We start from the raw sequence: 27,317 nt of genomic DNA, 5'->3' as shown, positions 1-27,317 counted from the left end.
GAAACTCTGATCGACCATTTTGTTAAGTTTGCAAATTCTGAATATTTTTGACCAGTTCTAATTAAAATAATAAATATTTAGTTCTTACAGAGTGTTTTTCATCTACAGATCCCAATGGCATTTTACAAAGAAAAGGAAATATTTGAATCCAAATAATGGGGAGGAAAAACTCTCGGTAGAGTTTCTAAAATAGTGAAGTATCAGAGGGGTAGCCGTGTTAGTCTGAATCTCTAAAAAGCAACAGAGGGTCCTGTGGCACCTTTGAGACTAACAGAAGTACTGGGAGCATAAGCTTTCGTGGGTCAGAACCTCACTTCTTCAGATGCAAGTGAAGCTTGAACAGGACCCTCTGTTGCTTTTTAAAATAGTGAAGCTAATCTAAACCATTTACAGGGCAAAAAACATTTTCAAAAGTAAGTAAAATCTACCCCTATGGAAAACTCCTATACCGGGGATTGGCAACCTTTGGCATGCGGCTCACCAGGGTAAGCACCCTGGCAGGTCAGGCCGGTTTGTTTACTTGCCGCATCCGCAGGTTCGGCTGATCACGGCTCCCACTGGCCATGGTTCGCCACTCCAGGCCAATGGGGGCTGTGAGAAGTGGCGGCCTGCACATCCCTCGGACGCGGCAGGTAAACAAACCGTCCTGGCCCGCCAGGGTGCTTACCCTGGCGAGCTGCATGCCAAAGATTGCCGATCCCTGTCCTATACAATGGAATCAGAATGAAACCTATAGGGGTCTACAGAAAGGACTCTAAAACTCAATAGCATTTAATGGGAAAAGGTATCTCAGCTATGGAATCCTATAGATTGGTTTAAAAATTCTGTAATTCCCTATTATAACCTATAGCATGTGCCATCTTTCTATATTTTGTTTTTAGAACCTATATATTCAGCAGTATCTTCTACAAACAGATACAAATACTAGTGACTCTATATATTTAAATTGCTCCCCAGGAGCTCTCCAGAGCATGTCTACTCAGCCAAGAAATCTAAGTTGTTGTCCTTAGATTTCCTGGGAAATGTCTGCAACCCCTTAATAGCTAAAGATATTTAACAACTATCCACATGTGAGAAATAACATGCAACTGTGGGGCACGTTTAAATGTCAGTCTCCAGGGCCTGATTATTACTGAATGTTTGAAGTTTTTTGGGGAAGGACACGAGCTTTTCAGCAATGATCTATTCTTCGAAGACTACATAAGGTCATTTTTTAGGGGAAGGGAATGAGGCGAGGGAAAAGACTAGCATGGCAGGTCAACTATCCAATGCTGTTATTTATGAGATGTCCCATTTTAGAACCCCCGAGACAAATCAAAGCATGAGAGGTTTGATTAGAATTTCATTCCATGGAATTCACCAGCAAACCCACTGCACTCAATCACATCAAAGAGCCTGAATGAAAAAAGCCAGAACAAAACCAAACCCAAGAACCCTAAGCTTGCAAACTTTCCAGTTGTCTCTGTAAAAAGAAACACAGAAAGGTCTAGACATCGACTTGCAGGACAAATTTGACTACTGGGCAGATGGTAGTTAGTTAGCCTTGCCCATGCCTGTGGGTGACAATGAATCTATTCAATAGATACTAGGGATTATGGGAATTCTGTCTAATCAATAAAAAAAGCAATTAGAGCCATGTTCACATACCCATGTCTTTAATGGTTTCTCCTGGCAACAAAGGAGGTTCTTCCATTTCAGCCAATTTATTAGACTCCCTCAGGACCTACACAAAAATGCCCCAGAAAAAAAATGAATTAAATCAAATTTTCATATATCAAAAGCTCACCCTTTTGATGTAATGCAATTGGTCAATAATATCAACAGAAATAAACCCTCAGCACTCTGATAGGACCTTCCACCTGTAGGTCTCAAGGTGCTTCTCAAATATGAACTGAGAAGCCTCATGAAATTCCTATGATAACTATGATTATTCTCACTGTATAAAAGAGGAAACTGAGGCACAGAGATTAATGGTGGGATTTTACAAAGTACCTAAGTGACTTGGGAGCACATGCGCCACTTTCAATAGGACTTGTGTTTCTAGGTCACTTAGGCAGTTATTGAAAATCCCACCCTGTTGTTATTTATTTGTACTGTCACAGTGCCTAGGAGTCACAGTCCTGGACCAGGACCCCCATTGTGCTAGGCACTGTACAAACACAGAACAAAAAGACCATCTTTAACCCAGAGTTTACAGTATAAGACATGAGACCACAGACAGACCAACAGGGGAGCGCAAGAAAACAATGAGACAATACTGGTCAACATAAAAGGCAGTGTTCATGGCTCACCAGCTGCCTAACTGCTGTCAATTTTTTTGTAGGCATCATGGCAAAGGCAGGTTTTGACCAAGTGACTTGACCAGCCAGGACAAGATCCGAGTTTGCAACTCCCAGTCCTTGCTATGTCAGGGGGTTGGAGCCCAGGAGTGAATGGCAGAGAACTGTCTACATCACTTTATGCCACCTGGGGATTCCCCCTGCACAGGAGAATCCCCATCTACCAACTCTCCCTCCCCTTGGGCACTGTGGGAGGCACACAAAGGAAACAGAGTGAAAGCTCAGGTCCTGGCCCAACATTCCTTAATTACTTTCCAGCAGATGTGGGGTGTGCATGCTTTTGACCATTTCCCTTTCAACAGGGAAAGGACACTTGGCTCGGTATGACGTCACCATCACGCACTGATGCTTGTGGCATCTGAACCAGGACAGATCTTGTCATCTGAAAAGTTTTGTTAAGACAATATGCATTAAAGCTCACTACTGCAGCGTGAGGGGTGGTTGATGTGGCTATGCAACCTCTTGTGAGTAAGTAAACTTTAGCACAAGTGAGATCCATTAGCAGGCAGGAGGACGACATACTGTTAACGAGCAGCCATACTGCAAGTGGCACAAGAGAGTGGACGGAAACGTTTACATTCCCTTTCCTGGAAAAGAATTTTCTTGCTGGCAGTGATCAGAAAGGAAAAGTACAACAGTACCAAGCTATCTGCTTTAGAGGCATTTGATAGATACTAGCTGTCTACAGATGCCAGTTTTCCACCTTTTAAATACACTTGTAGAAGGGCTTATATATCAAGATGACCTGCTAGTACAGAATTTCCTTTTCCTTGCTCGAGACACAGTTTTGACAGCCCATGCGCCTACCCATTCATTACCCTCCTCTCTCCAGGTCCTGCTCCCTTTTATGCATTCCACTTTAACACCTCTTTTTAGTTCCTGAGTAGTATCACTCAACTCCACACTGAGTGTTCCAGCAGCGGAGAGAAACTGACTAATCTCCCCCGTCTGAAGTGTGACCAAGCACTTCAGAAATCTCAATCCACTCCTGCTTCTCTTGCACACCTAGTGGGCCCAGTCCAGAAATGATTTAAGCGGTGGTGATTGTGACAGAAATTGTGTTTAAGCCAGCCCCGCCCCCCATCTGTTTTTCATGCCATCACCCTGCTCCTCCTGGTGTATATATTACACCAAATCAAACCCTTTACCAACACGTGATTTCTACCACCATTTATTTCATCTATAAACATGATCAAATGGACCAAATTCTTTTCTTAAACTGATTTTATTCCAGTCCAATGCTATCGGGTTAATGGAGTCACTTCTAATTTATACTGCTGTAAGTGGGAGCTGAATTAGAACTCCCACTGAAGACAATGGGCTTAAGTCTACAAGAAATGCCTGATCTGGCTCAGTGTGAACACTTGTTACAAACGCCTTGTCACACTTCTAGCTACACCAGCATAGTTAAAGTGGAACCCTCTCCCCCTCCCCCAATGTAGACACAGGTATATCGGTATTCTGGTTCAGCTAAAGCGAAATAAGCTATACCAGTATAAAGCACCTTACACTGGTATAACTGCCTCTACAAAAGGACAGGTTTCAGAGATGCAGTCGTGTTAGTCTGTATCCGCAAGTACTCCTGTTCTTTCTACAAAAGGAGCTTATCTACAAATGCCTATGCTGGTACAGGCCCCTAGTGGAGAGAGTCCAGCATAGCTAATCCATCTCCCTGAATGACATAGAGCAGGGGTTCTCAAACTGGGGGTTAGGACCCCTCAGGGGGTCACAAGGCTATTACATGGGGGGGTCGCGAGCTGTCAGCCTCCACCCCAAACCCCGCTTTGCCTCCAGCATTTATAATGGTATTAAATATATTAAAATGTGTTTTTAATTTATTAGGGGGGTTGCACTCAGAGGCTTGCTATGTGAAAGGGGTCACCAGTACAAAAGTTTGAGAACCACTGACACAGAGACAAGATAGGTGAGGTAATATCTTTTACTGGACCAACTTCTGTTGGTGAGAGAGACAAGCATGACTCCTTATGGGTATCTTTATTCAGGAAATATCTGAAGTATGGACTTACCCTCAGAAGAACTGCATTTTGTTTTTATATACCCTCAGAACTGCAAGCTTGTCTCTCTCACCAACAGAAGTTGGTCCAATAAAAGATATTACCTGACCCACCCTGTGTCTCTAATATCCTGGGACCGATATGGCTACAACACAACTGCATATCAGCTATACTGACAGGAGAGAGACACACACATAGCAGGGGGACAGGATAAGGCAGGAGGAAGACTTGTGTTTGTTTGCTCAAACAGAAAAGAGAAAGAGCTGTTTTTATTTGAGATCAGGAAATCCCTGTCAAGGCAATTCAACAAGCCTGCCTGAAATTGTGCTCTGGAACCTCACAAGTCTGTGGTCAACTTTCATGTAGGATCAGCCAATGGCAGAACTTCAGGAAAAATAACTTCCCTGCATTCTGGAAAATAACACACAGAAAAAAAAGGATGTTTCAGGATTTTCTCACAAGAGATTTACGCATGCATGAAAAATACTTCTACCAGAGGCAATGCTTACTATTCTCCCATTGACATTAACAGGGCAGTGCCTAGTAGTAAGAGTGAGCAGTAATGGGCCGTAATACCAGCAAAAACAAACATGAAGCTGGGGAGAGCACTTCACAACCCCAGAACTTGGCAATGAGCCCCATGTAAGGAAGTCACCCAAAAGAAGTGGGTTCTAAACAGGACATTGCTGGAGAAAACGGAAGAGGGCTTAGTACACAGGAAAAAGAAGCATTGGGGCAGAAAGCAGTTAGGAAGCTGGCAGTGGGAGGAGACAAAGGGGGGAAATCTCAGTTGTTTATATACATAATTTACTGAAATTATTTTTTGTGTTGTTTCTACCTGACTTCTGAGCAGCAAAATCTGCACAGTAAGCCATCAAGAAATGAAACCCAAGGTCACATGGTCTAATCTGGCCTGTGCACTTGGGTCCTGACTCCAACAGTCATCTCCTTGTGTTATGCAACGTAAGGGGAGGCTAAAGGTTCCCATATGAAACTGCGATTTACAGGGCTGGCTCCAGTTTTTTTGCCGCCTCAAGCAAAAAAAAGCCGGTGTGCCGCCACCAAAGCAAAAAAAAAAAAAAAAATGCCGCCCCTTGAAAAGTGCCGCCCCACGCACATGCTTGGGATGCTGGTGCCTAGAACCGGCCCTGGCTATTTAATGGTTACTGCCAACATTACGGTCAGGATTAACAGCCTCCTCTTACAAAGCCAAACTTGACCTTTTTGTTGGTTTTCCCGTCCAGCTAATCCCCTCCTCACTAAGCCCCCACCCAAAAGGTTTTAAATAACACCACACCAAAAAGGACCAAAATGGTGGCACTAACAAGGCATTGGCAAACCATCGCTCTGTTCACTGTGCTTACACATTATACCCATTTCCCCCACCCTGTGGCTGCCAGTCTCAGTTGGCTCCTCAGCATACCAGAACAGACATTATAAATAGTAATAATCCCTTTTGCATTCCCAATGTCTGAACTCTCACCCATTCATTTTTCAGAGCTCCCTGTCAATTTTACATTAGCCAATGGCACGTCACTGACAGCTGAGACAGTATGTGTGTGGGAGCAGTGGGGTGAGCAAAGAAGGGACTGGGCTAAAAATGGATTAAAAAAATTTATCTTCCAGCTAACAATTTATTTGCTGATAAAACATCCATGGATTCAAAATCTAGTACCAAAAGGGCAGTAACCCTTTAAGCTCCCTCAGTAAACTCTTTATCTAATTGATTACTTTAATGGGTTATAAAAGGAAAACATTCCTGAATATTATATCCAAAACTTTTGTGAAAAAAATGCAGTTTTTCTGAGCATAAGTGCATACTTCAATTCTTTCCCAAATAAATATCCTTCCCTGAATCAGGGCCTTATATCGTAAGCTGTCAGGACAGGGACTGTCTCGTACTGTGTATCTGTGCAGTGCCTAGTGACACAAGGCCCCAATTTTCTGGACACTACTGTAATGTACATAATAATACAGAGTTTTCTTTTTGCATCTGTGATGTTCTTTAACACCCCTCCCCCCCGAATGTAAAAAGCAACATGCTCTTATACCAAGGTATCTAAAGACATTCTCCTGATAGAGTCTAAGACCTCTGTGACCTTAAGAGCCCCCGTATGTCAACTGACAAAGGGCACACCCAACACACTGTTGTCAGGCTATCTAGCCAAACAATGTCTTGTAAGGTGACACACTGGTCACAAATATCACTGCAGGATGCATGTATGGGTTGTATATATAGAGTTGTGTATATGGGCTGGAAATACGTTTTGAACCCAGCTGATGAACAAGCCTTCCCTAGACAAAGGAATGTGGATTTACCTGCCCACATGGATCAAGCTGACAGGCGGATAAGAAAATAGCATGCATCAAATAGCATTGATTACAAGTGAAGGACAATGAAAATATATTTGCATCTAAGGTAAACAGAGTGGTCAAGTTAATTGAGAAAGCAAAGTGACCAGAGGATGAAGGTGGGGCTGGGCACCTGCACCCCGAAGAACAAGCAGCAGGGAAGAGAAACTTTGTCTGGATTTACCCATCAAAGAATACATTTCAAAGATTTTGGGAAGAAAGGGACTCCTTTGTTATCTATCACTTAAGGGACAAAAGGGGCTGCGCTCTTGGAATCTGTGACAGGAGGATCCCCCAACCACGTGGGTTGTGGACGCTGAGAAATGACTGTAGGTGCAAAATTGCCTGAGACCAGGATTGTAATCTGTTAAATTTTAGACACTAGGAAGCATGTTTTATATATAACTATTTTCTGTTTCTATTCTCTCTGCTAAGTATCACTTAATTTGCTGGTCTTTATTAATAATCTTATTCTTGTTTTATAATAAATCCATCTCAGTGCTATTATATTAAAGTAAGGTGTGCATCCTCTGGCGTGTAGCATGTATCTTTGGAGTTAGCAGACTTGGCAATTTCTATGATGGGGCTGGAGACTGCAGAGGAATGCTCTTCCAGGGTGCTCGGGAACTGGGGTTCACGGAACGTTACCTGCAAGACAAGGTTAAGACTGACAGAGTCTCAAGGAGTTTGCTGGGGCAGTGGACAGACTGGTGTGGCAGGGAGCTGACACACAGAGTTTAAACTTCAGCAAAGCTCTCTCTTGCTGAGGCAGGGGGTAACACAGGGGCTTACAGTTCTGGGCACTCCAAGAGAGTATCACAGCCTCCTCCCCTATCTTCCTCCTTGATCTATCTGCTACCTTTGCTCAAAGTTAGTCTCGCCTCCTGAATTTACAGTTCTCCACTGCCTTGTGTAGTTGGCATTTAATCGTTTGAGTGAAACTCTGTAGACATTACCATGGTGTATGTACCAAAATCCATTCTTAGCCCAGGATACTGTAAAATGGGTATTAAAGGATCTCGGGGGGGAGGGGGGGAGGGGAATGGAAGTGGGAGTCTCCTTGCATTCACAACAATAAATAACGGAGGCCCAATTCTGCACCACTGAAGTCAATGGGAGCTCTTCACTCACTCAAATAGTTGCAGAATCAAGCCCTTGATGCTAATTTAAAAACAAAATAATCGATCACTGGTGCATTAATTTCTCCACTAATCAAAACATTTCCTACAGAGACAGAGCAGATTTTGAGGGCATCGTTTTTCTGGAATTTTGCAAGCAAGATGTTTCTGTTTCCTTCATGCAAAATTAGATCAACTATAAAACAGTAATTATGTTTACTAGATAAATCCCACTGTGCTCTGCAAATATTGTACATCTTCGGAGAGATTTTCTGCTGTCATTTAGGACTATTTCAACGGCACTTTGGAAGGATTTTTGTGCTATGTTTCTTACTGAAAATGTAATAAATTATAAACGGGCTTTTGTTGATTACTTTAGAATCACTGGGGATACCATGACCAGACTATCTATGGAGCATAATGGCAGGACAACTGCAGGACTGAGCCGTAGGGCCTTTTCTGGCGATTAATGACCAGATAGGCTGAATACAGCCATTCAGCCCAGCATGTCATTAATCCCATGGAAATGCCTGTGTCTGAATCTTTTGGCTGTTACAAAGTGAAAATGGGAATTGAACAAAACACCAAAGGCATATGGATCACTTCAAAATGGTACATCCAAGGGATTCAACATTCTGTACAATGGCCAATCTGCCCACAGGAATTATCTCACAGCATTCCATTCAGTTTAGAACAGAACATCAGGCTGAAGACAGTCTCTCAACTTGCTTTAAGATAACAAAACTCCCATTCCAATTATAATTAAGCCAGAGAATATTAGGTTGTGCCTTTCTCTATTCTGGAGAACCACCATCTGATAAAATGTACAATGCAAGTGCCTTCCAGTGATAGCTTTCCAAGCCTTGAACAAACACAAGCAAGCAAGCAAGCAAGCAAACTAAATAAAATTCACCTGCCGTTGCGTCTTGTATGTTTCATGTAAGTATAACAAGGCTTGAAAAATCCACTTACCTACTTGCCACTGGCTTGAAGAGCTTTAAAAAGGTTTATGGCCAGAAGATTTTTTTTAAATAACTAAGACCACCAAGGAAATGAAGATGGTTTCCAGTGGAGGGGAATATAAGTCTCACAGCAGTGTTTTCCTGGTTTATTTTTGTTTTGTTTTTCATGACTAACCTCCCTACCCACCCACCCCCAGTCCCAGCAGTGCAGGGCACTTCAGTCATTTCTTGGGCTGTTGTAATTTCTCAGCCCTTCAAACTGACATGTGAATGTGAGCTGAGAGTTAGAAATTCAAAAGGAATTCATTGTTGAGGGCCACCAAATGGGAGCTGAATGGTCTCCTGTTTCTCTGCAAGTTTATGTGGCTTGGTGCTTCCAAAAATTGTCTCAATAGGCTCCTAGAGCAAGCCATCACCTACTCAACATGTCAGCCTCCCCGGCACAGAATATCACAGAAAATATCTATTCAAACAAGTTCAAGATTTTTAATAGAGAGCTTTCTTCAGCGCCAATGGTGTCTTGGGAGACAACTGTTCTATTCATGAACAACGGCTATCCAATATCTTTTGACAGTGCAGTGGCCTGTCTGCATCCACTTTTTAATTATTTTCCATTTGTTAAACAGATTCCTAGAGTCATAGGTTAAACTGTTAAAGCTCCCAATGAAAGAAATAAACTAATCCTAAAAAATGCACATTAATGAAGTTCAAAGCTCCAGTCTGCGGCAGATAAGTTTAACTTTTGTGAATGAGCTGGTAAGTAACATAAAATTAAAAGTAAAAATCAATGCTCTAGTTGATTGAGCAGAGTTTTTCACATTTGTGATAAACTCTGCTAACTACGCCAAATCATAGAAAATTGGCTTTCAGATCAAGGTACTAATTTCACTTAGGAAATAGTGCTGAGTAAAGTAGAAGTTCCAGATGTGAAATGACAACTATTTGTCTACAATCATGTACCACTTGCAAAAAGAGGAGGAAAAAATAGCTCTCTTAGTGCAAAAACAACTAAACCCACAGATAATCAAATCTTAGCAAAGAATTGAATGCAATCACCCTTATGAAGACTCTAATAAGAGTACAGTACTGCACTCCTGTTGGCTTCTTACTCCAGCCTACTGAATATTTATCTGGAAAAACCATAACCCCTTCTCTAGTTCTACTCCGCAGAAAGGAGAATTCAGGAACTTTGCAGCTAAGAAAAAATCAGCAGAAATATCTGAAGGCCATTTGCTTATTCTCTTTAGGTTTCCATTCCTTATGGATGACAATCATAAATGATTCCAGAGTTTTTTCTTTATTTTACATTAGTTTATATTAAAATGTTCAGGTATATTAATGTTAGCCACTTCTGCTGTCTTCTGACCAGATGAGTGCTCAGGGGATATTATTTTCACCTAACAGAGACAGAAAATTGACCCCGTCTGGCTTTTTCTCCCCCATCTAATTTGCATTAAGTCAATATCCTGCAACCTGAAGTTTGGCTGGTGTATAATGATGGAGGTATAAAAAGAGGGTGGGAAAGACATGAAAAGGATAATCCTGCTCAAACAAGCAAAATCTTCCCCATCACAAGGCAGCTGAAAAAAAGAGATGGCGACTCTCTTGAAATATTCCATATTTATAGCCCTGGAGACTTGAGGCCTATCTCAGCAAATACACTATTGCATAGGCAGGGGCTGCTCACTCATCACCAGCGTGCCATTCCAGAAATGAGTGTGCCTAGGGACAAGAGCATAATTCAGTCTCTGTAACCACTCAGTCCTTTGCATCTCTGTTCATCGATAGCTTATTGTTCTAGAGAAGAAAGCAAGTCCAGTTCCCACTCCAGCCTGTTCTCCTGCCAGATGCAGGACACAGTTTGGTGGGGGGAATGCCCGTCCCATTTGACCAACTTTATCTTCTATTTAGGAAGCAGAAAAAGAGGAGCAAGAGAAAAAACAAAACAACTGCTGTGACTGGCTATTTCCCAAAGGCCTTGCCTACATTAAAGAGGAAAGGCAGGTGAGGTAATATCCTTTAAAAGAACAACGTCATCAGCGTAGTCAAGGTCTGCGAGCAAGAGATCACCGATCTCAGTGCCTATGGACCTGACGGAATGCTGCATTATGAAATCCATTGCCCGACAAAAGAGTGCAGGGGCCAGAATGCAACCCTACCTAACACCAGATATTGATTTAATACGCGCTGACATCCAGTTCCCCAGACGAACACAGGCAGTGATTCCATTATGAAGCTTTCTAATCAAGTCCAGCAGAGTGGTAGGGACACCTACGCCCTTTAAGGCCTTCCATAACGCAATATGGTCTACTGAATCAAATGCAGCCTTAAGATCAACATATGCTAAGTGCAGGGGCTTCCTGAACTTGCGATGTATCTCTGACAACAAGCAAAGGACCAAAATGGCATCTAATGTGGTCCTGTCTAGTAAAGCCTGACTGTTGGGGACGACGCTTCCAATGTAGCAAAGGCGCCGGGCGTGCCAGCAAAACATGCACAAACACCTTCCCTGGAATGGAGAGCAAGGCGATCGGCCTGTAGCTCTTACATTCACTGTGTGGTCCCTTGACCTTATAGAGTGAGATCACAATACTGTCCTTCCAGGCGGTTGGCAGGGTTCTAGTTCTCCACACCAAACGAAAGATGGCCAGAAGTGATTCTGCAACAAGATCAATAGCACATTTTAACAGCTCTGAGAGGATGCCATCAGCACTGGCTGTGCATCAATTTTTCAGTTTAGAGATGGCACACTTCACTTCACCCAATGTTGGTGCATCAGTACAAATGTCTGGATCCAGAACCGCCGTGACTGCCAGATCATCCAGCTCTGAACAAGCGGCAGCTGGAGGATGGTTCAAGACATTGTGATAATGTTCCACCCAGTGTGAGAGAATGTCATCATCTGATTTATATGGATGGCCTTGGCTGTCATTCAGGATGCTGTTTGTAGTGACTACCTCTTGACTGCTGAGGTTGTGAATGGCACGGAATGCTGGCTTCAAGTCGCCTCTGGCTAAGCAAAATTCAACATCATCCACCAATTGGTTATAATATGCCTCACGATCGCGGAGTGCCAGGGTGTTAAATTTTCGCTTCAGTTGATTATGAGTGTGCTTATCACCAAATTTGTGGGCTGCAGCCTTTAGATTAATTATCTGGAAGGCCTCCTCTGATAGCCAAGGTCAGCGTGCTGGATGCCTATAGACAATCGTCTGCTCAGCAGATTGGTTAAGGGTAGAACTGATCAGGGACCAGGCAACCTCCACGTCGTCTGGCAAATTAGTTAGAGCTGAGAATCTGTTGCTGACATCAGTACAAAACCTGTTGGCTAAACTGGCACACGGAGTGTGTCCATGTCAAATTTCTTCATCATTGCAGAGGGCTTATGTGCTCGTTGGAGCATCAACACCATACAGGTGATCACTAGATGGTGATCTGTGTTCTCCACGCATTCCACACCACGATATACTCTACAAGAGGCGACGAGACGCCTATCCTGTGTAATGATGTGGTCCAACTCCTTCTGAGTGACACCATCATGAGAGATCCATGACATCTGGTGTATGCATTGCCACTTGAACCATGACCCAAGAATGGAAAGATTCTGGGAGGCACAGAATGTAAGCAAGTGGCGAGAGTTATCATTGGGTGTGCCTGAACAATAATGACCAATGACCTGTTCAAACCCAGTTTGCAGGGAGCTAGTAACTGCATTTAGGTCATCCAGGATCACGAGATTATCATGTGGAGGGACTGTGCATACTAAATGTTCCAATTGATCATAGAAATGATCTTTAACTGAGTCAACAGATTCCTCTGTCGGCGCATAGACTACTATGACAGTGAGGAACCATGCCGATGTTTAAGACGTGCAGTAAGTAAACGAGGAGACACAGGAGTCCAGGTTGTCAGGGAGGACTTGGCCTCACGTTGTAGCAGTGGTGCTACCCCATATAGATGGCCGGGGCTGCCAGAATGCAGAAGTAAAGAATCTTCCACCTTGTGACGTCCGTGATCTATCAGTCTTGCTTCTGTTAGTCCTGCAATCGATATACCAAGCCGGTCCATTTCGCGTGAGACAGCAACCTGATGACCAGGCCTGTGAAGAGCTGCAACATTCCAACTTGCAATTTTGGTGGACTATTGGAGATCCCAGATACAATTGGATGCATTGTCACAGTGCCTGCCGACATCAGAGAATGCACATCCCCGGAGGGGCTTTGGCACAAACCCGTCACGTTTGCACTGTGGGGAGACAGCACCAACAAGGCATCTACGGTTGAAAGTAAGGCAGGGGCTTTAACTCTGGTGCTGAGTACTAGGCTATTCATGGTCCAAAAAAACCCAGAGCGAACGATTATCCCGGCAAATACTTCGCCCCACTGGGATGAGACAGAGGTGCAGTAACGCAACTCTTTTCCTGTTTTTCCTCTTTTCTACCAGTACTGGCTTCACGCTGTGTGACCCGAGCCGTTGAGTCTTTCTCAGCAACTTCCTTCGCCTCAGGTAGCTAGGTGCAGCTGCTGCCCTGCAGCCTGTGTTAGCCATCATTTTCAGAGTTCACGTTAAATCTGTCTACCTTGCATAATAACCAAGGCGGTATTTCGGACAAGCCTTCATCGCTGATGGCATAGCTCCAGCGAGCAATCCCCTACTTCATGAGGTTTCATTGGGAGGTTAATATTGGCTATACTACCAGTAAACAATTCCTCTTCCACTTCCCAGCAACATAGTTATGGGTCCTATTCTCTGCCCATAAAAAACGGCTCTGTTCCTCCCAGTTTTATAGTCCATAAAGGAACACATAGGCCTTAATGGAGATTAAGGTCAAACATTCTACTATTCAGAGGAGATTGCTGACAATTTCCATACCGCCTTATCCACTGCTTTCTACCTGCAGGTGGTACGTTGGGAGTGAATTCGATCCTTTTACCAAGAACTACTCCAAAGTTTGAATGTAGTAAACCAGGCATTTTCCTATGAGTGAAGAACTAAGTCGAGGTGGCAACCTCTAGGACTGTATCCCATAAGGATGACAGAGCACTAGTTACAAAATGACTAGTGAGATGTACAATACATGATTGTAAGCAGTTAGGGGGATTTTCCAAAGCATCTAAGGGATTTAGGAGCATGATTCCCATTATGCTCCTAAGTCACTTTGGGGCCTTTTAAAATCTCACCCTAACTATACAAAACATCATGGGTTTTCCAAGGGATTTTCGCTTTGAATTAATTCTGTTCCTGTCTGGTAGCAGGTTGATGGCTTATGCTAATACATGTGGCGGGGGGGGAAGTGCATTCCCTACATCAGATTCTAAGCTTCTTTAGTCAGGAGACAATCCAACAATGCCTGAAGCTTAATACTGCTGATTGTAGCAGCTAAATATTACTTAATGTTGGATTTATGAAGTGAAAAATTTTGTAAATTGCAGTGAAGGGTGGATTTAATCTTAGATCCAGGTATCAAAATGTTTACTATAAAAAGCTTTATATAAGTTATTATGAGATGCGTCAAAGACTTAAGAATACTGAAAACGCACATTGTAGGAATCACTAGTAATAGCCTCTCTTGTCACCCCCCAAGACACACACACACACACACACACACACACACAACATTGTTGCCCAGAGGAAGTCTGCAGGCACAGAGACACTAGAGAAAAGATTTTTGTTCCCCCCTGTGGACTCCTACAATTCTGCTAAAAATTCCCCACAGAAAGCACTAGTGCAAATTGCCTTGCTGAAGCTACAATAGAGTGTTTTTCCATTGCCACAGAGATTTAATTTCTAGAATTGAGCTGACTCATACGCAGAGCAAGAGATCAAGCAGAGATAGGAGTGATAGATCCATGTAGCAGCTTATTCTAGCAGTGATGCTTTAGTTACACACCACAAGTGCATTTTCAGTGATTAGCAGAATCACTTCAAAATCTGAAAGATGCTTTTTTTAAATGCTCCTACAAGGCACCTTCTTTATAAGACATCACAGGCCCCAAGCATTTTGTGTCTATTGTCTCCCACATAAGCGATTCCACACAGAGACAGAAGATTTTCAGAATAGAAAATAAATAAGATGCTCCCTCAAGTTCTCTTCAGATGTCAGGCCCATCTAGGTGGAAGCCCTGTGCATCTACTCTGGCTTGTGTGACAGTGCACAGATGTGGCCAAAACAGCAAAGAAGAGGTTAGGATGTGAAAAAAAATGGTACAGATAATTTTTGAATGCCTTTATAAAAGTCAATAGTGCAGCCTGATCCAGAATACTGTGTGCAGCATTGGTCACCCCATCTCAAAAAGGCTATTGCAGCACTGGAGCGGGTTCAGAGGATGACAAGTATGACCAAGGCCTGGAAAAATTCTCATATGAACACAGTTTGAAAAGACTGGGATTGTCTACCTTAGAAAGGAGATGAATAAGAGGGGACATGATAAAACTATATTCAATGGTCTAGAAAATGGAGATCAGGAGCTTCTGTTCTGTCTCATAACGCAATCACAAGGGGACACGTGGTAAAATTAAAAGGTGGGAAATTCAAAACCACTAAAGGAAATACATTTTTCCCCACACACAATGTGTGATTAAACTCATCGCCACAGAAAGTCACGGAGGCTAAGACCTTAACAAGATTCCATAAGGGGCTGAGCATTTATGTGGATATCAAGAACATCCAGAATGATCAAGGATAACAAATTTTGTGGAAAGGAAATTAAAACTACTGCTTCAGGGCTTACGTCAGTCTCTAACTATTGGTGATAAGGATGGCAGCAGATTACCCCTCCTCTGCTTACTGTGTAGTGATCTACTCCCATCCTTACACCTTCTCCTCTACACAGGGGTTCTCAAACTGGGGGTCGTGACCTCTCCGGGGGTCGCAAGGTGATTACATGGGGATCAGGAGCTGTCAACTCCATGGGGCTGACGGCTCCGAGCCCCCATTACATTAAATTAACCCTCCCCCATTTTTAATTTGTAAGGGGTGTGAGTTACACTCAGAGGCTTGCAGTGTGAAAGGGGTCACCAATACAAAAAGTTTGAAAACCACTGCTTACAGCATCTGGCACTGGCCGCTATCAGAGACAAGATACCAGATGAGATGGGGCTTTGATTTTGATCCAGTATGGCAATTCCTATGTACCAGTGCTTCTGACCCCCACCTGGCTCCCTTTGGCTTCAGAGGACATGACACTGGGTACTCCCCTGCTACATGTTTTCCCCCTGAACCTGCCGTATGGAGAAATATCAGGCTGGGACGTGGTTCCGCAACACAGATGGGGAAGGCACACAAGTAAAACGATAAGATCTTTTTGGTGGGATGCAATGAGAAGAGTGAATGATGTCAGAGAGCAGCAGTCTCCTCTTCTCCCACAGTCCCGACCCTTATGGTCTCCTCTCCGGGCATGGAGCCCAAGCACCAGGAATCCCCCCCAAAGAGACTGTCAAGTGGTCAGGCAAAGCAGAGGGGGAATAATGCCATGGAGATCATCCTCTCACCTTCCACAGAAGATATGTCCATGTCGTGGAAAGGGAAAAAAGGGCCTTGTGTGTGTATTATAAAGATGGCTGCAACTGAGACTCCAAGCACATCAGAAAAAAAAAAAAAAAAAAAAAAAAAAAAAAATCTATTAAAGTAAAAATAGCAACAAAAACTCTTCCTTTTATAACAGATAGAAAAAAATCTGTAGCCATGAACAGAAGCTTTTCTGTTTTAGGAGACCCCCAGATTCAAGCAATAAAAATAGCTGCATTCATATTTTGATCTCTCGTAGCTCATCATTCTAAAATCGACAAATAATGGAGGGTTAGCACTATTTATTCTATAGTCCTATGCTACTCGGGCTGCTTATAGAAACTGAGAACATAAAGGGGAAAAGGTAATGGTAACAAGAAATGTCCTGTAAATGCTGTAGCGAGAAGGTATCGTGTATACTTCTCTTGACATCTTGGGAACTCAAGACAAGTTATAAAGCTACATCGAGGCATCCTATTTACTACTAAAGCTACTTCTGTTCCATTTGGAGCCGGTGATTGAGATGGACCTTCCTAATGTCTATGTGAACACTCTGTATCTAAAGTAACTAAATTAATAGACTCCATGAGCCATTTGATAGCTCCTGAACTGGACCATCCCTTGGGACACTTGGGACCACTGTGAAACATGTCCTCATTTGCTGGCAGAAATGACAAGAGCTGCTCGCACAGCAGGGGCTAGACAGCCATGCAGAATGTCCTACCCAACCTTCCGGCTGTGGGAAGGACTGAGCCCCACCCCCCATCCTGAACAGGGAAGAACCACCTATTATAGGTTTCCAGAGCATTTTCACCAGTTTTAAAGGTGTGCAGAGATTGGTATCTGTGGCTTCTAATGCCTTGTCTACACTACAGTTTTGTCGACGCAAGTTATGCCGACAATCAAAAACCAGTATAATTACATTGCTTGTGCATGTTCACACAACACTCCACCTGTCAGCAAAGCGCGTCCACAGTTGGTGCTCTAGCATTGACAAAGAGAGCAGTGTACTGTGGGTAGCTATCCACTGTGCTACTCGCCACAGTGAGTTTCTGCAGCTAGGAATTGTGGGAAGGTGAAGCGGATCGCAGTGTATCAGAACCATGCGTTCAACGTCCCATGATGCATTTTTTTCTGTCCCAACTTTCCATGGGCTTCCAACTGCATTTCACAGCATTTTTCAATGACCTGTTTACTGAGTGCCCACCATGTCTGTCCCACTGCTCTCCACTATTGTTGTCACTCTTATGAATGCATCATGACTGGCCATATAGTACATCATGAGCACCCAATCTGAACAGGAATCAATAGCCAGGGAAAGAAACAACACCAGGTTACTTTTGGCATTCAGAGCAGCTGCACATGGTGGACCATCGCTTTTGGACTAGAGAAACATGCAGTGAGTGGTGGGATTGCATCTTTATGCAGGTCTGGGATGATGAGCAGTGACTGCAGAACTTTCAGATGCAGAAAGACACCTGGAACTGTGCGCAGAGCTCACCCCAGCACTGTGGTGCAAAGACACCAAAATAAGAGCTGCTCTCTCAATGGAGGAGTGCATGGCAATCACTGTGTGGAAGCTGGCAACTCCAGACTGCTACCAGTCAGTAACGAATCAATTTGTAGTTGGGAAGTCCACCGTTCAGACTGCGTTAACACAAATGTGCAGAGCCATTAATCACATCCTGCCACGAAGGACTGTGACTCTTGGCAATGTGTGTGAAATGGTGGATGGCTTTGCAGCATGGGATACCACAATTGTGGTGAGGCGATAGATGGGATGCATATTCCAATTTTAGCCCTGGACCATCTTGCGACCAAGTACATCAATAGAAAGGGATACTTCTCTATGGTATTGCAGATCACTGTGGCTGTTTCATTGACATCAATGTGGGGTGATCCAGGAAGGTGCATGACATACGTATCTTCAGGAATGCGGGCCTGTATGAAAAGCTGCAAGCAGGGGGTTTGTTTCCAGACCAGAAGATTCCAGTGGGGGATGTTGAAATGCCCATAGTGATCCTGGGAGATCCAGCGTCCCCCTTACTCCCATGGTTCATGAAACCTTACATGGGAAATGTGGACAGCAGCAAGGAGCGCTTGAACAATAGGCTGAGCAGGTACCGGATGACCGTAGAATGTGCCTTTGGCAGATTAAAAACACGGTGGCACTGCCTTTACAACAGGTTAGATCTAAATGAGGAAAATATTCCCATGGTCATAGCAACCTGCTGTGCACGCCATAATATTTGTGAGGCTAGGGGTGAAAAGTTGCGCCTGGGGTAGAGCATGGAGGTAGATCACCTGGTGGCTGATTTTGAGCAGCCAGACACTAGGGCTATTAGAGGAGCACAATGGTGGGCTATTCGAATTAGGGAGGCTTTGAGGCACCATTTTGACACTCTGCCATGATTTGTTAACTTGCTGCCTTGCATGAAAATGTTGATTCCTGACCAGGATTTGTACTCAGCAAATGATCAAATTGCCATTGTGTATTAATTCCAGCAGCAACTACCGTGTGTAGGAGACAAATAAAGATTGGTTATCTTTCAGAGAGTATTTTTTTATTAAATACCAATTAACAACACACACAAAAGGCTTGGTGGGAAGGGAGATAACAATGAAGGGCAGTGTGGGCTCTTATAGCTGCATGTAAGTCCAGCTATCATTTTGGAATCTGTCCGAAGGAGTAGAGTGAACAAGGTACTGAGACAGGCTGGGATGTTGCAAGGAATGTGTGGGAGGAGTTTGGGGATGGCATGGAAAGTAGTTCTGTATCAGCTGCAGGGGGAGGGAGGGCATGAGCACGCATGAATTCAACCTGCAGCTTGATTAGAGACTTCAACATCTCAGTTTGCTCCTCCTTTCTGTACTATTCTATCATTTTCTTTTAAAGTTTCTCTCTACGCCCCGCGTTCCAGTTTTTTGGCCTCTGAGGATTGGAGCACCTCTCGAAACATGTCCTCCTTGCTCCTCCTTGGTCCCTTCCTTAACTGGCGGAGGTGCTCCCCTGGTGTGTAGGGTTCCTATGAAGGCCACATCTGCAGAAGTACAAGAAACAATCAACAGAAGCATGATTGTTAGTGCACGCACAGCATTGAATCATTATAGTAAAATGCACCTATTTTAAAAATATGAATCAGTTTCTCACTGTCCGTTGGCAAGCACACAGCTCGGCGAACACCTTGAACATGGTGAGTTCAGCCCGGGGGGAGCGGAGAGCACTGAAGATGGGGCAAAGGATCTCTGTGTTTTTTTAAGGGGACCACTGCAGGCGACGAGGGACAATATTGTAAATTCTGACACCATTTTCCACAGGCAGGGGTCATTGAAGCTGATATGTCACTCCTGAGGGTAAGCAAGGGTGCATCTCCTGCATGCGCGTGGCATCAGACAAGGTCCCTATGCCGCTTGCCTGTGTGCCGCGTTGGTCCCTGCACAAGTGATTGCCGAATGGCATGGGAAAGTTTTCTACGATGTGGGGAAGGAACAAGGAAGCTCTGCCAAGGAACCTCCAGAAGGAGATTGGCGAGTACCTCCAGGAAAGTTTCCTAGAGATCTCTGGAAGATTCCTCTGAAATCTCAGTGTGCATTAACACACTGTTCCACCGCACTCCTTAGCTGCACAGGGGAATGTGAAAGCACACAAATACAGCTAGTCTTGTACATTCCTATCCCTTCACCCTCTTCTAGAATATATAGAGCAAAGGACAGTTCTACCTCATGTAACCGAGCAGCATCAAAAGATCACTTACCAGACTCTCCTCTCCTGCCTCAGCACCAGAGACGGACTGCTGGGACTGACTGGACCCCTCCAGAGTGGGGAAAAAAAGGTTCTGACTCACTGCACCACCAGACGACCTTGCCGTGTACTCCATATCATCCTCCAACTCGACCTTCTCATCCACAACTTTGTCCTCGGGGTTGAGTCCACTGTCCGCGGTCTCCAGCCCTGCCAAAGTATTCAGAGGGCTCTTGGTGGCAGAGGTGCGCTTGCCACTGAGGATGGTGTCCAGCTCCTTATAGAAGCAGCAGGTCTTCGCCACAGCACCAGATCAACGGTTTGACTCCCTTGCCTTCTGGTAGGTGTTAGGGGGCTTATTCCTTCACCCTCTCACTTCCCTGGTCCTTCTCGCATGAACAGAGAGCAACAATACCCAAAGTCCGAAGGTGCAAACAATTTGATGTTTATCGGGGTGAACTTCCAGCAAGCATAATTCTAGTTTCCTTCCTCAGTGTTCCCCTTCCCAGCTCTGACACCACGGAGCCTTGCCTGTGTCCCTGTTCCCACTCCCTTTTCCCATTCTCCCCTCCCCCTTAGTGAAACATGATTCCAATTCCCCTGCCCCCATTCCCTGTTCCCATTCCCCCCTTAGTTCCTGATTGACTGCAGACTATATAGTAAAACTTGAGTTCTGCTTAGCTATACCTTAACCAATCATTTTATTGAAATTTAACTAACCAATCCTAACATATTGTAACATGATTATTTAACCAATTATATTCCATCACCTTAACTGGTTTACACCCAACAAAATTAATTATACAGCAGACAGAAACAATCACAGAACCAGACAGAGATTATACAGACAAACAATAGGGAAGTGGAGACTACAGGAATAGAACAATACAGAAATGAGGATTTCACATCCCAGCTATTGATAAGTGAGTTCTTGCCAGACAGGATGCTATCAAACCAAGTTTCCTTTTACATCTTCTAGGCTCTTCCCTTTCTCTGGAGGTGATAGGAATACAATCCTGTCCTGATATTCCTAACAGCCAATAGCACCTTATTTCAATGTGACTAGTTTGGGATGTGAGGATGTGACCATACACTTCCCAGTTTATGGCTGCCTCTGCTGCTTCGCCAAAGGCCTTAGCCTAAGAACAGGGCCTCAGCCTGTCACAGTACAAAAAGGCCCTTACACCAGCAGACAGTAATTTTGATTCTTTCTTTTATACCTCTATAATTAGCTAAGTGATAAGAATACACCTAAATTCTTAAAGTATAGGCCTTTGCAGACAGGCCTGAATATCGATATCCTAACAGTACGCCTGCCTCAGCTCCTTTATCTTCACAGGGCACTGATGTGTGTCTTGTTTGTAGCCCTTATCCAACATGCCAGGAGAAATCTGACCGTAGGTATCTAAGTTCCTATGGCTGGAGCAGAGCTGGGGCTGAACAGCCTCTTCTCCGCACAGTACCAGCAGATCCAACAACTCAGGTGTGCTCTAAGCAGGAGAGTGTTTGCTTTGTGAATCTGCCATGGTCAGCTGGGAAGATGCGATGTGAGCTGTCCACACTGAGCAAGCAGGAAGTGGAATTTTAAAAATTCCCGGGCCTTTAAAGGGGGAGGGACAGAAGCCTGTGTACCTGGGTGCAGGGCAGCGGAGTTCAAACTGCTGACCAGAGCAGTCAGGATGGGCATTGTGGGACGCCTCCTGGAGGCCATTTACAGCAACATAACCAACCAGTGTCTACACTGACACTTTGTCAATGTAACTTTGCTGCAAAAAGCTCTATGCCTCTCATTAAGGTGGTTTTACTTTGTCGGCAAAGTGAGAAAGTTTGTTGGCAGGAGGACCTTTGTAACGTGTACACCTCTACTGTTTTGTCGATGACAGCTGACTTTTGTCGACAAAAACTCTGTAGTGTAGGCAAGCCTAACTCTCTTACTCCCTGCCCTTGGGCTACAGTAGGAGAAGTGGCATTTGGGGGAAATTAGGAATTGAAGTGTGCGTGTGATATAGTGTGAGGATTGTGTGCGTGTGATATAGTGTGAGGACTGCGTGCGTGTGATATAGTGTGAGGACTGCGTGCTTGTGATATAGTGTGAGGACTGCGTGCTTGTGATATAGTGTGAGGATTGTAAAGATTATTTAGATTTTAAAAGCCACCTTCCTCCCTCCCCCATACTTCTAAATAAGTCTGTAAATTTTGGCTGAAGTATATATAATGTAGCTGAGGTGATGCTGCCATGGTGACTTTATTTTTGAATGTGTGTGTTTAAATACCCATCCCTAATGTTGCATTTTATGGGGGGAGGGGAGAATCTATTTATTTTTTTTATAGAAACACAAAAGCATGCAGTTAAGTACTAGCTATTGCAGCAGAAACCACTATGCACTAAAGAAAAAAAGAAAATCTAGAACAAGGCTGGGTTCTTTGAAAATATGCTCACTCTTACTGGCCAAAAACCTAAGAGGGGTGGCATATTCAACCCCTTTGCCTGCTGGTTCTGATTTAATTAACTGAGCCATTGAGCAAACTCTTCCGTCTTTTTTGTGGTCAGCAAAAAATAAAAACAAACCAAAAAAAACCTACAGATGTATGAAACTTGAGAGGACATATCTGCCAAGACAGCTGCCAATGTTGTCACTAAAATAAGGTAACACCACACCACTTCTGGTAAGAAGAGAAGCTGGAAATCAAAAGGTCAGCTAGTAAGGTCCAAGAGATGGAAAAGTACCAGCACACAAACCAGATTTCACAATCTCAGATTTAGACACAGATGCAGAATTCCTTCCATCATGATAATTGCTCAAGAGGGAAATATTGGGAAAATACATTCTCTGGTGCAATCAAAACACAAGGGATCAAAAGTGGTATTAATGAAAATAAAATTGGCTGTTTAGTAAACTTACTGATAATTCCTCCTTTCATGACACGGGCTTCGTTAAAGCGGTACCACTGATGGGCCCCCTTCTCTAAGGTGCTGAGTGACCTCAGCATCCAATTCAGTGAATGGAAGGTAAAAACACCAGGCACTTTAGAGGATTGGATCCTAAAAGAGCAGTATTTAGTAATCTGTTAAGTACTGCTTGATTTTCCATTTGTGGAAGATAATCTCCAAGATAACAGTAGGTGTTTACAGCATTTTCAATGGCAACAGTACTTGCTGATCTCCATTAAACTTGTGCATTAGGACAGAAAAGTAGAGTAACGATTTAAAGAGAATTCTTTCAGTTGAGGAAAAGAGGTCAATAGAAATTTCTTTTTCATGTCCATTACTGCTTTTTCCACTCATCTCTCAATCATCTGTGTAGTTTTAGCCCAAGAATGAATGATTACATACATTCATACATACATACATACATACATGTGACTGATTGGATCACAGAAATCCCCTTTGGGACTGCCGTTGAGACTACTGCTGAACCCATTCTTCCTGCCAGCTTGGGACTTCAATGCCCTGCCTGGTTTGGGCCAGACACGCTAGCCTGCTACAAACACAGACCCAGGTCTGAACAACGTCCCCCAAAAGCTGCAGGCTTAACTAAAAACAGCTTAAGAAGTGTTCCTGTCTCCAATACTCAGATGCCCAACTCCCAATGGGGTCCAAACCTCAAATAAATCCATTTTACCCTGTATAAAGCTTATACAGGATAAACTCATAAATTGTTCGCCCTCTATAACACTGATAGAGAGATATGCACAGCTGTCCCCCGGTATTAATACATACTCTGGGTTAATTAATAAGTAAAAAGTGATTTTATTAAATACAAAAAGTAGGATTTAGGTGGTTTAAAGTAATAACAGACAGAACAAAGTGAATTACCAAGCAAAATAAAATAAAACACGCAAGTCTAAGCCTAATACAGTAAGAAAGTAATTACAGATGAAAATCTCACCCTCCGAGATGTTTTAATAAGCTTCTAACACAGACTGGACGCCTTCCTAGTCTAGGCACAATCCTTTCCCCTGGTACAGCCCTTGTTCCAGCTCAGGTGGTAGCTAGGGGATTTCTCATGACTGCAACCCCCTTTGTTCTGTTCCACCCCCTTATATATCTTTTGCACAAGGCAGGACTCCTTTGTCCCTCTCTGGGTTCCCACCCCTCCTTCTAAATGGAAAAGCACCAGGTTAAAGATGGATTCCAGTTCAGGTGACATGATCACATGTCACTGTAAGACTTCAAACCCTCATTCCTCCCAGCCTGACTCACAGGAAGACCTGCAAGCAAACAGAGCCATCCACAGTCAATTGTCCTCGTTGATGGAAGCCATCTAGATTCCAAACCACCATTAATGGCCTACACTTTGCATAACTACAATAGGACCTCAGTTACATTTCATATTTCTCGTTTCAGATACAAGAGTGATACATTCATACAAATAGGATGACCACACTCAGTAGATTATAAGCTTTGTAATAATACCTTACAAGAAACCTTTTGCATGAAGCATATTCCAGTTACATTATATTTACACTTATTAGCATATTTTCATAAAATCATATAGAGTGCAACGTCACAATACATACATACACACACACACCGGCATGCACACATACAAATCAAACATTGGTTAATTTAAGTGGGAGTTGCATGGTCTGAATTGAGGGAATGAATAAGAATTTGATATAATTGCAGTTAAAGTTGTAATAGAGCTTCCAATCTTCGGCATGGTCTAAGCAATGAGACGAGGAATCAGAATGTCTTGTGATCTGATCCCAGTTCTGAAAATGAATAAATCACTTAACTTCCTTATTTCAACATCCCTATTTTGCAGTGGGGGAAGCTATAGATTTACATATTTATCTGCCTTATCGGGTTGTTGTGAGGATGAATTCATGAGTGCTCGTGTTGCAGATGGGGACCCTCAGATGGAAGATACTAAAGACATGAAAATTATCATCAGAAAATAGGAACATATGTTTAATTTTCAAACGGCAGCCTGATGTTTAAGTACAAATGGCTGAGAAGCCTCAAAGAGTCAAGTACCTTCTTCAAATGGAAACAATCAAGTCCTTGTAATAGTAAAACTAGGGGATTTTCTGTTAGCTGTGGAAAGATACCAGTCGTGGAAAAAATTACACTCGCCAAAACAGCACTGAGACTAAACTTAACACAAGCCACAGTATAAAAACGAAAAAGGCCTGTATTGCTTTTGCCAACTCTTACAATTTTATTGTGAGCATATGGTGTTTGTTTTATAGCCCCAGTTCCTGGAGTTTTGTTGATGATGAGAATCTCAGCTTTCATTAAAAAAAAAAAAAAAAAAAGAAGTTTCTAGACCTTATATTTGCAGACAAGCTTGAGAACATGAACGCTGAATAGAAAAGAAACTAGAAGGAAAATAAGTGAATCCCTATTTTTTAAAAATCCTATGGTTTTTAAGGAAGATGCATGATTTTTTTTAAATACTTTTGGCAATACTTTAAGCTCTTCTTTGGGCAGAGACTATGTCTTCATACAGGTTCTCAGAGCATCTCACACAATAGGCCCATGATCTTGACTGAGGCATCTGGATGCTATTGTCATATAAATAATAAATACTAAAAATAATGAAAATGATATTAACTTAACTACAAAATAGTGGCCACACTTTGAAAGCTATTAATGGTTCTACCAATATCCCCCATTATAGGTACATGAAAATCTATCTCAAACCAGTACACACTTTAAACAAATGTGTAACCAATTTTAAGTACCGAAATAAATGGTCTGATTTTCAAAAGTGCTGAGTACCCATTGCAATAATCTTTTACAAAATACGCCTTGTGAGGTATCATTTGCAAACTAATAACTCACTGGTCAATAATACCATGATGAAATGTGTGTAGCAACATTATATGTAAAGTCAGGAATTCCCCCTGAATAATGTTGGTAGCACAGGTTCAAACCCACGTAGCCCCAACTAGGACTGGTCAAGCCAGTCTTAAACACAGAAATGTGTGTTTACCTCAGTTTACATATAAGTTGTGAACAGGGTCCTCAGATATCAAGAGGGGGAAGACAGGAGACAAGAAAGATCTGCTTTTCAGCAAACTGAGGTGAGAAGAAACAGTGTGCGTCCTCTTTCACCGTCGTCTTCTTTACCCTTGGAATGAACTTTAACTAGGGGTAAGGTAACCCTCAGGAAAATGCATTTCAAAGTGTGACTGAACTATAAAAGTGAGGGGCAAAAACACACCAAGTTCTCTCTCCCTATCCATCTCTCTTTTTCACTTAAGACGACAAAAGAAACAGCCGTTGGAGTTTGGGAGCAGATCTTGGCCTGAGAGTTGGGTCAGCAATGTTAATGGAAAAACGTGGTAAGGGACTTCACCTTGAACAAAATCTAATTTGTTAAGTTTAGTACTAGGAAACATTTTATCTTTATTTCTCTTGTAACCATTTCTGACTTTATGGCTTATATTTTTACTCAATTAAAACATATCTCCTTGTAGTTAAATGCATTTGTTTTATTAAAATTAATCCAGTGTTGTGAAATGTTTGCATAATTTCATTTAAGGTAGCAAACTGTTGTATGTTGATCCCCGTAGAGAGGCAATGGACCTAATATTTCTGGGTTGTCCAGGAGAAGGCTGGACAGTGCAGAACACACAGATTTGAGGGAAAATTGGAGACTGGGAGTATGTTTGGATCACCCGGTAATTAAATTACCAAGGCTGGTGGAAGCCAGAGTGTGGCTGGTGTTTGCTGTCAGGCAGCTGGGGTCAGAGTTGCTGGACCAGAGCTGTAGCCATACACATACTTGGGGTGTGACCTGCATGCTGGCAGGCTGTTTGTGAGTGGCCCAGGTGGAAGCTACAGCTGCAAAGTATTGTGAGGCACCCCAAGTTGCAGGGCAAGTGGTGACACAGCCCCTCATTGGTCTGGATATTCCCACAAATCCCACTGGCTTCAGTATGAACTGCAGGTACATTTCAGCATCCAGGCCATCAGACCACATATTTAGGTGTCCAGTTATGGATTTAGTTGCCTGGCTCTAGGTACCCAAGTTTGACATTTTGATTTAAGAGGTCTTTATTGGAGGAGAAGTCTATATTACTGGGAGTACCAGCTAGTATTTGTCAGTGATCATTCCAGTGCAAACTATTTTAAGACAGATGTTAACAGCCAGATATTTCAAGAGTTCAATGCTCACAAATGGGGCCAGATTTTCAGAGGATCAGCTTCCATCTAGGCACCAAAATAAGGTGCTGTGAGAGCAGCTGGGTGCTGAATCCAGCCCTTATTTAGGTGGACTGAACTCTTGGAAGCTGAACTCTTTTGAAAGTCTGGTCCCAAATGTGGGAC

General features: G+C 43.2%; 1 protein-coding gene across 1 annotated transcript in view; it reads right to left on the bottom strand.

Annotated features, from left to right (window-relative positions):
• Positions 1-27,317, bottom strand: part of MTMR2 (myotubularin related protein 2) — a 77,651-nt gene that overhangs the window by 26,023 nt on the left and 24,311 nt on the right. Inside the window, exon 3 of the mRNA XM_034758915.1 lies at positions 1,648-1,723. Coding sequence (XP_034614806.1) covers positions 1,648-1,723 — 76 coding nt within the window. The remainder of the gene's footprint in view (positions 1-1,647; positions 1,724-27,317) is intronic.

The sequence above is a fragment of the Trachemys scripta genome, chromosome 1 (assembly GCF_013100865.1).
Source record: "Trachemys scripta elegans isolate TJP31775 chromosome 1, CAS_Tse_1.0, whole genome shotgun sequence".
In the NCBI taxonomy this organism is placed as follows: domain Eukaryota; kingdom Metazoa; phylum Chordata; order Testudines; family Emydidae; genus Trachemys; species Trachemys scripta.
The sequence above is the reverse complement of the archived record's forward strand: the minus strand, read 5'-3'. Positions and strand labels throughout refer to the sequence as shown.